Here is a 14689-nt window from a genome sequence, read left to right as displayed (position 1 = left end):
GGGAAATTTCATCTTGTTAGATACTCTAAAAACCTGCCCACAAAAGGAAAATTTTCTGTTTAGGCAATAAATTCATAATCTCCATTACCAAGTGAAAACCATTCTTTAATTTACAGACAGCCAAAGCAATATGTAAAAAACTTAAACGATTCAATGCGTTAGGCTAATGCTGCCACATTTTAGAAGAAAAGAATCCAATACAAATTTCAGTAGGAAGAAAGGGGCTGAAAATAGGAAAGTGCAACTCTTCAGAGCAAATACTTGTAAAGACTGATTCACATGTACCTTTCAACTTCATTCTCCAAATGATTCAAAACTCTTAAAAAAACATACTAAATTTCCATTAATTCTATCTGATTCACATTTGGCAGCTAGAAGAAGGTATGAAGCAGATCAAAATAAAAACATATTACTTGTAATATAAACTTCCAATGAAATCTGAAATGGAAAAAACTAGCCTTTCATTTTGCTTCAATAAAGAGCACAGTGACAAGAGCAAGGAGCTTTGTAAACTTTTTTTTTTTTTTTTAATTATCAGCACAAGAAAAAGAGTTGCAGTAAGCATGGCTATGAATTCCTGATCACAGGACTTCATAAAGGCATTTAACAAGTGAACAAACAGAAGTTAATATTCTCAACCATGCAGAATAGCAAGGAGGTGGACAAAGAAATGTTAGATTCCATAAATGAGAGCTGTTAGTTCAGTATACGGAGATATAGACAATAGTTGATCTGGACACCTGAACAATGAAGTCAAGCACTGAAAGCATTAAGATCTTGTACAGACGGTTTACATTTGTCATGTCCTCTGAAATTAAAAATTCAGCATCTAAGTTTTAGGTGTAACTGTAAAAAGAAATGAAATTTGTACACAATCCTACCCCTTTTTGGAGACAAAATCAGGGAAGATTATAAAAAAAAAAATAAAAAAATTAAGAGCTGAGCCAAAAGTAGGACATAATGCTAAAATACTTAATTTCAGCAGAAATGTTCTATATCATTGCAATCCTGATGTTTCACAACACATCACATGCTCAGAAATCTGCTATAATAGTAGAGCACATCCCTGCAGTGTCACTCAAAATGTGTGTAAACTTTTATTGAATATGTAATTTATTTCTTTACAAGTACATACAAGGGTAGAACTTCAAAGTAAGGACCTACAGGTTATTTCTGAAGTCTCAGATTTGATTTGTGACAGTAAAATTCCAGATGGTGATTACTTAAGTCAAATTTACTGAAGGATAGGATTCCTCTCCAACACACAATACTAAAAAAATCATCTCTGAAATCCATCAACCTTGATAGAGCTGGGCAATATAATAGAAAGATTAATCTGGAGTTGACAGATCACAAAGGAGCAGATGGTTAAAGTAACACCTGAAGTATCTTTTCCCAAGAAATCAGAAATACAAAAATTGCGTATGACTGCAAAGAAGCAATTTTAAGAAAGATTTTTCATTAAAAGTGAAAGAAAAAGAAGCTGTAGGGTACACCCATAGCCACAGAAGTGCTGGCCACAAGATCCTCCTAAAAAGTCTCTGGTCCAGCTTCCCATTTGTAATGGGACTGCTGCCCACATCAGGTAATGTAAGCCACAGCTCTCTCCTAATCAAGTCTCGAACATCTGCCAGGAAAGGGATTCCGCAGTTTCTCTGGGCAAATTGCTTCAGTACCACCTCCTATGTAACACTTTTTTCCCTAATGTCCAACCTGAACCCCCTGAGCCACAATTTGCTAGTTTCCTCTTGTTTTAACACCTAGCACTATGAAGAAGCTTGGCTCTGTTACCCTGGTAAGCACCCTTCCAGTACCTGTGGGCTGCTATTCAAGCACCCCCTCGGCTCCTAACAAGTGAACAAAACTGGCTACCTTAACATGTCCCCATCAGTCACATTCTACTGGACTGTCTCCACTTTCTCTACCACCCTCCTGAAGTGAAGGAACCCAAAACTGTATACAGGTATGGCCTCATCAGCCCCAAGGAGAGGGGACGTTAACTTCCCTTAATCTGCTGGCTATGCCACTCCTAATTTTGCTCAGCATCACTGGGGTTACAAGTACCCAGCTGCATCGCTGTCACTAATTACATTTACTTTCAACTATCTGAATGACATGGCAGGCAAATGAGAGAAGGAGAGGGGTCTGCGGAGAGGTTGAGGGCTGCTGTGTAAGGGAAGAACAGATATGTCAAGTAATAATTTGTGACATCCTCCATCAGCGTAATTTTAACAGGAAAATGTTTTCTGCTGAGTGTACACACATGTAACTAGCATCTGCCTTCAGCAAGTAGACAGTAGGACCTTGATTCACCATTAATAACCACTTACATCATAAGTCAGTGAATCTGCCTCATTGGCTACTGTAAGGCCTGCCAGTTCTCCAAGACCCAGCTCATTTTCAAGGGCTTCATCTGTTCCCATAATGAAAGACTTCCCTGAAGAAGGAGGGAATGTTAAAGCTTCCACTGCAAGAAAACAAAACAAAACAAACAATCCTGAAACATGGGTTTAGACACATGTTGATTAATAAAAGCATATTTTCCACTTCCAAAATCCTAAACATCTCTCAAATAGCTGAGGGCAAAAAGATATAAAAAGATATATAAAAATAGCCACTCTAAGGATAATCACTGTACTTACCAATAAACAGTATCCTCTGAACATAATACTTAGACTTGAGGTGTGCACAACTTAAGACAGTAACTGTAATTAGCCATAGGAGGGAAGAATACACTACCACTCACCCATATATAATGTAAAAGTAACACAGAAAAGCTCAGGCCCTTCCCCAACTTCACTATAAAATATGCAAATAAGCTCTGGAGAACTAGCAAAAATGTAGAGAACAGCTGATGGGAGCTGCTGGACTCTTCCTAATACCACATCCACACACATCCAAAATCATGTCTACAATGAAGCTGTTTACATTCACTCCAATCTAGCAACACAACTTGAAGCTGACAATACATCACTACTTGTAAAATCAGTTTAACTATCAAATAGGTTAGTCAGCACTGAATTCCACGTTTTTACCAGCAGTATCCAAACTTACTAGTTTACAGCTGCTATAGTATGTCTATAGGAGCTCCAGTCACTGTAACATAAACACATCCATAGGCAGGTTCACTACAAGTGGAAGGATCAAAGGTTAAGAGTACAGAGTTCACACATTTTTACCACATAAGGCTCTGCACCAAGTGATGTGACTCAAAAGAAGCTGTGCCTTTACCAACTTCCCTGCACAATAGATCTCCAAATCTATACATCACAAAAGGGTGACTGAATAGATGAAAACATGTTATCTTCTGGACACAAAGGACTTCACTCAATTTTATACACCTTTTGTCTCAAATTACAAGGGTTTTTCAGTAAATTATGATTTTTTCCCCCTTTTAGCTCCATTGTAAATACAAGCCTTGGCAAATACAGTTGCTACCAAGGAGAGAAAAAAGGAAACGCCATCTCATTCTTGGCATCTTATTTAGTTTAAAAGCATTAACACCAAGTTAAAACCAAGCAAACTATGGTTTACAATGAATAGCCTGAACTGTTCAGGCTGCTTCCCTCTTGTCCCAAAGGCATTAGGTTCAGATGTTATTCAATTACCCTCCAGTCCACCCAACATAAAGCTAATCTTTCCATGGTCTTTTCATTCCACACACATACCTCTATTGAGCATCCTGTTTTGTTTCTATTACTTTTTATAACCAAATACAAGCCCTTCAAGCTCTACCATTTGATTAGGTCTCTTTGTTACTACCTTTTAATCACAAACATCTCTTACCTTCTTCACCCTGAAGTATAAACTACCATTCTCTTTTTCTCTCTTTTGAACTTACGATGCAATATTCCACTCAACACGCAATACATACAGGACAGCAAATTTGAAAAGTTACTAGAATGAAAAAATAGTATGCCAAAAATATCATGGAGTCTCAGATTTATAAAGGAATACACAGCTAATAGTTTGTAATACTGAACTCAGACTGATAACAATCAGCTGTCCTGTTCTGTTTTTATGAGTCCATCTGAGTGTCTGAATTAAAACACACATTCTTGAAAGGACATGAAAATAGAGCTCTGCTAATATGGATCTCAGTACATGTGAGAAAAGTTGGAAAGGAAACATTCAACAAAAAATTCCTCCACTTCTGAAAGTGTTGCTAAGTTACCCCCTTCTTTCATAAAGCAAATCACTGAGCATGTAGGAAATAGAACTACTGAGATCTTTGGTAACTATGCCACACGCTGGGACTTTTTATGCATCTTAATTATAACTTGGCTGACCTAGTTTTTCACACTCACTGAAAGATTGCTAAGTGAAACCCATGTTTTGCTCATTTTTCAAAAGACATATTTACTAGTTAAATAAAGAGCACATGACATGATCTTCTACAAATTAATATAGCCTGATTATTTTATTATAATTTATATTATAAATGATTTAGTAACTTATATTATAGATGATTTAGTAACTTTCAGAGATAATATTAATGAAGGTAACCACATGCCTCATTGCAAAGATGTGTGGCTTTCCATACTTGGACTAGCCGCTATGAGATTATTTTTTTTTAATTTTTGTAACACACCATGGAAATTAATACACTGGGAAGCTGTAAGTTGTTCTGCATGATTCACTACAGAATCATCACTTGCATTTAAAAGCTATACCTAGCCACTTACATTTACCTGCAGAGCCTCTATCTTTGCACTTGGAAAAAGAACACACACATATATCTGTGTGTATGTATATATATATATATACACATACAAACATTTAAAATTATGTTAATGGGGAGAAAAACAGATGCTCTTATGTCCTGAGAGTTTATGTTCCACACTTGACTGCCAGGCCTGAGCACAAACAAAAGGAAGTGGCTTAAGATCCTCATATCACAAAGCCACTAAGCACCAAATGAGTTTTTTTCCCATCATGTTCAAAGGTATTCAGCCAAGACTTTACCTCACTAATAGTGACTGGAGAGGAGGAATGGGAATGCCATTTATCACACTTAGGCAGAACTCAAAACGCAGAATCGGTATTTGTAAGGTGCTTGGAAAGTCTTAGAGGACAATCTTTAAGCAGAAGGAACTATAAACATCTACTGTTTACAAAGGTGTATGCAAATTTTTAATACTTACCTTCATCTGTCCTGTTTATCTCATGTTCAATGAGCCTTGAACTACTGGGCCTAGAAGAAGGTGCAACAGATGGCTGTAATGAAGGGAGATCATCGACATCTCTCAAGTTTGCAAGCATATCTTGCAGCTTTGATCTGTTGGGCCCTAACCAGAAAAAAACCAAAAAATTAAATTGTTTATGCAAAGTCCATGATGGTACTATTTATATCAGATACGCTACAGTAGCACATGCAACAATGGATCCTACCTTGCATTATAACATTACTACAGAAAATCTAATGAGCATCTATTTTCAGCAGTAACTAACCATCCAGCATGAAATGAATTTCTTGAAAAGAAAGTGATAGAAGCAACTGAGAACTGTGAATGCACAATTATCCCCACATTTATAAACTCACACTGCTACTTGCATGGGATGCTGAAGAATGCCTCCAACTGAGTGACACTGATTATTAGACTATTTACTTTTCCAAAACAATAGCTGGCATTTGTGAATATTTTAAAATTTGTGCATCAGGTACTTTGTGCAGTATATTCTTATGACAGCATGATTATTTTAAATTTATCTATGCAGTAGTGTAGTATCGTGAACTACACAACCCAAAATGCTATATTAAACTATAAATGCAACTGGATTCACTGGCCTACTTCCTGAAGCTATATATGGTGAAGACCCATGCCCTTCTTGACACTTACCTGTGCTTTGCTCCATCATTTTCCCACATCCCTGTTTTGACTGTTTTATATAGGATTGAGGCTGAAACATATCTTCGGTAGTTTTTCCTGTTGTAAGTTTAATTAAGAATGGGAAAATGTCTTACCCATAGTCCATTATGTTTTTCCTAGACCAGTAAATAATACAGCTATTTTTAAGCAGCTTTAACACAGAAGTGTACTCCAACATATGTATCCTCTCATAAAACCATTCAATGATTCTATTCTCTTATTACTTCACAGGAGTGTTTACTACAGCCTTGCAAAATCGTAAGTTTACTAATGCAGTTGCAAACGCTACTTTGTCCACCCTAATCATAATGACAGATAATAAACTAAATTGTATTTAACTTGTCTGTCACAAAAATATTACTTGATTCAGGAAAACAGTAGGTAGGATTTTGCAAGATTGTTTTACTACAATACCTGATTTATAAAAACAGTATTTTACTTAGTAGTAGTTCAGTGTCTAAGCACCATTTATTATGAGATTAAAGTCATAGAAACAAACTTTGTACAATTTAATGTCAAGATATTTAGTCCCTTATTTTTCCCCAGACTTCCTTCCTCACATTCTTCTTCACTACGTGCAATATCATGAATAGCTGAAAACAAGTTGTGATTCTTCCTGATTTTTCTGCATTGATGCCCCTTCCAACGACGGTTTGTCCATGGAAAGATGCTTAATTTCTGTACTGCAGTAAACCATTTGGTCTCCCAAGATCAAACCAATCAAATCAATCCAAAAGGTAATTTGGATTGATCCAAAACCGTAAATGTACTGGGCAGTAGTTATCTTCATGAAGGAGCACTGGATGTCCAAGTGCTGCCTTACATCAGGAATTTTTCTCATAAATACATAAAGCCTGTTCCAATAATATCTATGTCAATAGATATTAATAATATTAACAATTAAATATTAAGTTTTATTACAAAAAAATAAAAAGCACTCAACAGTTGTTCAAGAATATAGTTTCAACAGTTTGACTAAATTTCTGCTAAGTTAACCCTTCAACTATTTACCCTGAATTACATAGCATGTCTGCATATTTTAAAAATAACAGACAAGTTACAAAAATCAATTTCACTGAAGTAATATATTGGTATGCCCTCTCTATCTTAACTATAAAGAAATTTGGAATCAATTTTGTGAAACATGAATACTTTAGTTAGCCAGCTCAGCTTCTTGTCAGACTTGCAATTAATTTCCAGTTTATTCCAAAGATGACAAAAATCTCACCTGAGAAATTTAAAGTACGGTGATGATTCACTTTTTTTCATAAAAAAAAAAAACAAAAAAGAAGGAGGTTTAGTTTGTGTTTTGAGAGCATAATTTCAGCAACATAACCAACTGCTGAGTAACAGCTTATCACAGTATCATACAAAAAGTAAAAAGTCAGCCTCAATGATGTGAGGATCTGACCCCTTTTGCATCATTATGCTTGTCTCTTCGGAAGTAAAAATTTCTTCAGTATTCATAAGCATCTTCCCACAAAGGGAGAAACACCCCTCAAATTTCTTACTGGGCTACATGTAATATTATTAATTTACATCATTTACAATCATTCTCAATATGCCTAGATGCATTCACAGCTATATTTCAAACAGTGTTTCATTTTAAACACTTCATCTGAGTTCAAAAACTCTTAAGGCTTACTTATCAAAAAACATTGGTTTTTACAAAACAAATTTGTATTTCAAGAAACGTAACAAAAATATAATACAGGGCTAGAAACTGTATTTCAGATACTGATCATAATTTTTTGTTTGGATAACAATACCCAATATTTTTAAAGGCTAGTCCCATAGGTATGAAAGTCAATAAATAAATCCTGTGATTTACAAATAAACTGATGGTCAGAGTTGCTTCCTATTTCGAGCCCTGCATAACAAATTATGATGACGGCATGACTTTCATGTTGTGAATGTTAAATACAAACAGGGGTGGAAATTAACCTATTTTCTCCCTCTGTCATCTAGTAGGATACTCAAGAGAGTTTCTGTTTTGTTTGGGTTTTTTTTTTTATTTACATAACAGACTTTAACTTTTCCTGTGAAACTGGCATGTTTCCAGCTAAGAAAGGGTTCTGAAGTCTTTTATATTAAAGTGTGAACTTTTAAACCAGTGCCTTTTACAATTTACGTTTCTGAATAACGTAAGTATAATACATGCTCAAAGCAAGAATTTTTAATTAATCCACCACTTGATTGGAAGAAGTTACACCTAATTCAACTATTTAAGAGGTAACTTGATTGACTGTCATTAATTTCAACCCCTGAGAACTGGTGAACAGGAAAGCAGTCAGGAGCAGCAAAGTAAAAAGAGTAAGTAATTTTAGGAAAACATTGAAAGAGAGATAGAATTAAGGGTGTGAAAGATGTGGGATTTATGATTTTAAGGTGCAATGTTTTCCACTTACTCTTCACCCCCTTTTTCCCCTTGCGCTCCTTTTTGTATTGTTCCTTGAGTTTGGTTATTACTCCCTGGTCGACATTCCAAGCTTCAGGCATGAGACACTGGTCTTCCTTTTCTAAACAAAGTGAAACAAATGAAACATCCTTTTTCAATAATGTCACCAAGTCTTCCCCACTGAAGAAGGCAACAGCTGCTGTCAATGGCATTTGTCTTTTATTTTAAACAGACAGAAATAGCACCAAGCCTGTGAAAGCTGTAAAACTGCTACTCATATTCCACTTCTCTTTGCTCAGAATTTTCTTAACAAAAAATTGATGAAACCTCGCATGCCTCATTTCTATAACCAAGCACATAGCTGTTCATAAATGTAAGCAACATTTACTTTAAAATAAATCAGGACACATTTTTCAGCTTTTTCTTTCCTCCAGGGAAAGAATTATTGTATCTAGAAGCAGCAGTTATGTTACTGGTCAACAAAACTGTACAACTCAGATGCTGAGTCACTGTATTTCAAATTCTCATTTCACTGTCTTTGTGCTCTGTTGTCATTTACACAAAACAGCAGCACATTTAAATCATTTTGGAACATGGTGTATATGTCACCGAGGTTTGAATACAATCTTAAAGCACTGAAGCCACACAATTTCACAAAAACGGGAAAGTCTGAGTTATTAATCTCTGAAAAAAAATACAGAAAAACATTTCAACATGCCTAATAGAAAAAAAAAATCCCCACTTTTTTTTTTTTTTTTTTTTTGCTAAAAAAAAAAAATCTCTCTCAAATTGCTTCCCCTGTGACATGATACAGAGAAGAAATATGCTTCCAACAGCACGGTATTTGCAGGTTTTGAACAAAATGTGTTACATGAGTTCAAATCTCTAAGTCATTTTTTTCCATATATGGAAAGACTGTACTGAGGCAGCTTAGAAAAATAATTTGCATGAGGAGGGAGGTAATACAGCTTTTCCTCATTTATATTTATTTTCATGACCATTACAGCTACCATTTTTTTTTTAAATGCATTATCTTTTTGCTTTGTTTTCCTCATTAAAATATCAACCTTAATATTTTAAAATTAATTCCTTTCAGACCAAGTTTGCTTTGCACATCAATAAACTATTCTACACCTTTTAAAATATGAAAAATAATAAATTTATCCTTAGACTAATATGCAGAAAAGTGTATTAATTGTCTGTAGAGGAAGCACAACACTATCAATCACAGCCTGAGGGAGCCACTATGATTGGACAGAAGATACAAAACCAGACATAGGTTATTACAGGGACTGACTTGTTAGAAATAAGCTATGCTGAAAAAGACCTAGGGATCCTCCATCAACATCAAACTGATCAGCAGTCAGCAGCATATTCTTGCAGCAAAGGCGATCAAACATATCCTGGGCTGTATTAACGAGAACGTAGCCAGTAGGGTGAGGGAAGTGATTATTCCCCACTGTTTGGCACTTGTGAGACCACACCCTGAGTACTGCATCCAGTATAATATTTCTTATTCTGAGAAACCTTGTAAATATAATACAAAGAACGCAGTACTGATGTAGTATGGCAAGTCCAGGGGAGCCATTAAGATGATTAAGGCAGCTTGAGCAGATGAGCTAGAAGGAGGGGCTGGGACTACTGTGAGCGTTCAGCAATGGCAAAAGAGGTATCTTAGCGCTGCCTACAACCACGTAATGGGCAGGTGTAGAGAACACAGAGACAGACTCTGCTTGGACTTGCATCACAGAAGGACAAAATACTGTTTATCACAAAGACAGTCAAATACCAGAATACTGCCCCTGAGAGTTTATGGGAACTCCTTCCTTGGACGATGTTCAAAACTTGACCAGAAGATGGCCAGACTAACCTGCTGCAAATGAACTTGAGCAGGAGGAACCCTCCAGTCACAGTCCTATACACATTATGTGACAGATTAATTCAAGACCCAAAGTCTTGAGGCGTTAGTCTTTTTGCAGCAGCAGAAAATTGAGAGGTATTAATAAACTGAAGAGAGACTTCATCTGTGGGCTAAGTCATGTCCTCTTACAACATATGCCCAATTGAGTACCACTAATGATCAGAAACTGTGTGAAGAACTCAAAAAGGTATGAGAAACAAGTATGTATTATTTCTGAGACCAGGATATAAGTTTTAATCATGCTTTTCCTCTCTGGCTAGGCAAGATTTTTTGCTCTCCTCCAACAAAATGTTTAAACAGATTTATATTAGATTGTATTGTTGCCATGAAAATACTTAATGCACTAATTTTCTACAGACTGTCCCAGGATGCTTCCTACATGTCTCATAGTTTCTGTTCAACTTCACAAGTGGATCCTGAACTGTGCAAGTGCTTTTTAGTTTAAAAATTACCTGAACACTTCTGATGACCTTTCAAGCCCAACTGGTTCAACAGATTCCTGTAACTGATAAGTAATGCTTGGAATCCAAAATGTAGCAAGGACTTCCTCTGTCTGCTTCTACCCTCACTACAACATCACTCTCCTACACTATATTTAACAGTTTCACTTCAATCAAATTAACATAAGTGATTCAGAATGACAGTTCCTTGAAGAAGCTTATTCTTATATACAGTTACCATAAAAGACACGGGTTGTGAAACAAGTAATTGAAAAATATGAATGCCCATAACTCAAAAAACCCCGTAATATTTCTAGAAATGAAACTGCTACTTTCCATGACAATTTATTTTTAATGTTAGACTTTTGCTCATTTGTACTTAGCTGTCATCAATGAAAGTAAATAGAATCCAGAAGTGTGAATTTGAGAATAAAAAAGCTCCTGTTAGCATAGTTACTTTCAGTGACACAAGCAATAGCTACACTTAACAAGTATAAATGGATAATTTTTTTAATATTAAAGAGAAGCATTAGAACAACCTAATAAAAATATTTTTTGTAAAAAAGAGTAACATTCTTAAAATTTGTTTGGTGAAGAGAATACTGACTGCTGTATCAAATGATATTGAGACATATCCTCTAAAGCAGAGAGACTACACCACACTGAACAATAATCTGGAGTCTAACCAGGAGTTGGACATGGCTTCTGTGAAATACAGCATCCCAGAGCTGTCACCTCACATGAGAGCCACAGCTACCATGGCTTCTTTGTCTGTCAAGGTTTCAGTTCCATTATAAAGCTCAATTATTTTCCACTCATCTTCCACAGCTCCCTCTGTGTCCACTTAGTTTAACACTTTCCAGAGCAGCTTAAGGAGAAAACAACTCCCCATCAAGATATTTAACCAGTTCTCCTCCTTCTTCCTTTCCCTATGCAGTGGGTTTATGCAGAATAATTATGTCAAGGTAAAGTGGATGCTGGACATTAAAGTTTTCAGGACATGAACCTCAAAGGACATAGAACAGTTTGTGAAATGTCTCTCTATGACTAGGGGGCTTAAAGATATATTCTTCTGATAAATTATAAAAGAAAATTTGAGCAACTGAAGAGTTCATATTGCTCAAATTGCTAACACAAAATAAGAGCACAACTAATTCAGTCTTTACGATTCACAGTATTCTCTGTATCAAAGTGGGAGAAAGCAAAGAAGATTAAATAACTGCCTCGTCATAATTGTAAAATACAGCTCTATCAGAGCCCTTCATTAGCATGGGTCACTGGAAAAACAGTGAAATTTCACTCATAAAATTCAAATTCTGTCTCTCTTATTATTAAAGAAAAGGAAAAGAACTATAAACCTTGAAGAACCCTTACATTAAAGCAGTATACAGAAAAATGAGAATATTGCATCAAGAGGACTTCAGTCTGCCACTTATTTACTGCAGGAACACTCAAAAGGTGCTGTGATCGTGACAAGAGATCTCAATCAATCAATCCCTCATAATATATTCTCAGCACAATTTGTTTTCTCCTAGCACAATCCATTAAACTTCCTTACCCCAGTCTGTTCCATCTCCTGAGCTTCTCGATTCCCCATCACCTTCATCTGAGGTAACCAAAAAGTCAAACTCTTTCAAAGCTTCTTCTGTATCTCTGTCCTCACTGCTGTCAGATAGCACTCTTTTCCTAACAATCTGAAAGGTCAGGAAGGAGAGAAAAAAAGCTGAATTAAGTTACATGTACATCTTTATACCAAGCAATATTGTCTTGTCTTCTATGCAAAATCCTAACAGGAAGTTGAAGAAGCAAAAAAGTATACATTAATAAACAAATTAGGAATAAGCATATAGACTTGGTTCAAATTTTTAAGTCAAAATGAAATTTGTTTGTAGATATTTATTCCTGTGACCTCCAATAAACAATCACTTGATAATGAAGCTACACTGATCTAGACCATTACTATTTTTTTTTTAATACCAGAAAATTACAGACTTCCTATTAATACAGATTTTAAAAAAACACACAAAACCCACAAACAAAAAACATAGGATGCTGTAGAAAGGACTTCAGCAAAACCAATGTCACTCTGCTTCTCTGAAAATAGCCTTCTGAACTCTCACACCTCTGAAACCACTCTACATGTGGACCAAGAGACAAGTCTAGGAGAAGAAAAAAAAATCCATAACTGACAAGGGCTAACTTGCTTAGATTTGAGAAAAATCATTCCATCCTGAATACTTCCTCAGATATTACTGTTCTTTAAACACAGTACTGCCATGTTTAAGCTGCATTTCCCTTTCAAATTAAAAAACAAATTTGGTAAAAAAAAAAACCCAAAACCCTAAATTTTGGTAAAATAAAAAAAGACACGTTTTAGTGAAGGACCTCATTGTATGCTTTCTGCAATAAATTTACTTTCCCCTCAATAATCAAAATGGACTAGATGCTATACAGTTCTTTGACTAACAGGTGAGCTGATGCCATGATACATGAAATCTGTAACGTAAATTTTACTTCTACAGAAAAAGAAAAATTAAATTCATCACAATGTTTTGACTTAAAACCTTACTAAGGGTCAGTGTGAAAAGACTTCAATACAAAGGCCAAGATCCCGTAGTTCATAGGGACAAATGACTGTTTCCTCTAAATACAATGAACCAATTTCAAAACCTGAAGCAATTTTAAACATCAAGCTTCATTCCTTCAGCAGACTTATTGAACATACTGCATTACAGATGATTTTACAGAAGAGTCTCAGACACTAGTTCACAGTCCATGTAGGACAGGAACAAGTTTACAAATATCCTCTTCAAAAACTCTTTAAAAATTATGGCTTTATTCAGTATTCATTCTTAAAACTGATCACATAAACAATCACATCCATTGTAACTCTTACCTGCTTCAATTGTTAGGAAATACAACTCCTTGAATAAATAATTTTGAAAAGAAGAGGATAAAATTGAATACTGATTGTATTTATCTATTTTATGTAATCATATGCTAAAATCATATAGCAAAGTATAGATTATGAGGTAGTTTCAGGTATTTGACTGAATAAAAAACTAAAAAAAAGTTAATTAACCGCATGCTACAGTTTTCCCAATTAACACTTTTTCTTCATTCCACAAGCTATTTAAAGAAAAATGTAGTATTTCAGTTCTGCAGCCTATAAGGATAAATTTGTACAAGTCATTTTAAATATCAAGACATTTATATAAATATTCAATGAACAATGCATTTTTGACATGCAACATTACAAACAATACCTTCAAACTAAGTTGAAAATTGTAGGAAAAGAACATATGCTACCTTAAAAATTCTATCCAATATAGAATATATTAGGCAGTATGGAATAGTAGAAAGACAACTATAAAACTTTTGACCTGTCACTGCAAACTTAAAGCAAAGATGGCAAATTTTAACTTTTATGCACAAACTCAGAAATGCATATATAATTTCTCTTATGCACACATGCTTGGACAGACCATCTTAAAGATGCATTAATGATTTGCACGTGTACATACACAGTCATATACTTTGCATACAGGCATCTCATTAATCTCACTTTTCCTGTTCTTCGTAACTTTTTCAATTATTTTTTCCACTCACTGTTGCAGAATCAATGATTGTTTTCTCTCTTCCTTCAATATCTTCTTCATCTTCTTCATCACTAAAGTCTGCAGCTGCATTTTCAAGAAACTTGAAGGTCTCTAGCAGAGAGGCAGAGTCAGTCAATTCGGGTTTCCTAAACAACAACAACAACCACCATTCATGAGTCAGAAGAAATCATAACAAAATCACTTTTGCAATTATCAGTCTGTTCTGTATTATGATGTCCAACAACACATGAAACTAAAATAAGTCTACAGGTAAAAATAGACTATTACAGGCAAAAATATTTATGGATTAAAAAACTAAATATTATCCATAAACTTATTGGAACCAACAATTAATCTTCATCCAGCTGCAATTACCAAGACAGACACCTCAATTCTTTTATTTGAAAAGCATTTTAAAGCAACATTCATCTGATACGTGCCTTTGTTGGGGGGAGTGGGGG

The 14689-nt window shown here is 35.2% G+C and overlaps 1 protein-coding gene across 1 annotated transcript in view; it reads right to left on the bottom strand.

Annotated features, from left to right (window-relative positions):
* STRN (striatin) overlaps positions 1 to 14376 on the bottom strand; it is a gene marked incomplete at its 5' end in the record, with an annotated part of 26995 nt that extends 12619 nt beyond the window's left edge. The window contains 6 exons of the mRNA XM_010172147.2: positions 2331 to 2467; positions 5145 to 5288; positions 5841 to 5927; positions 8279 to 8389; positions 12188 to 12323; positions 14239 to 14376. Coding sequence (XP_010170449.2) covers positions 2331 to 2467; positions 5145 to 5288; positions 5841 to 5927; positions 8279 to 8389; positions 12188 to 12323; positions 14239 to 14376 — 753 coding nt within the window. The remainder of the gene's footprint in view (positions 1 to 2330; positions 2468 to 5144; positions 5289 to 5840; positions 5928 to 8278; positions 8390 to 12187; positions 12324 to 14238) is intronic.
* Between the last annotated feature and the right edge of the window lie 313 nt (positions 14377 to 14689).

Source organism: Antrostomus carolinensis, unplaced genomic scaffold, assembly GCF_000700745.2.
Source record: "Antrostomus carolinensis isolate BGI_N321 unplaced genomic scaffold, ASM70074v2 scaffold13937, whole genome shotgun sequence".
NCBI classification, from domain to species: Eukaryota; Metazoa; Chordata; class Aves; order Caprimulgiformes; family Caprimulgidae; genus Antrostomus; species Antrostomus carolinensis.
This window is presented reverse-complemented; position numbering and strand designations above follow the sequence as displayed.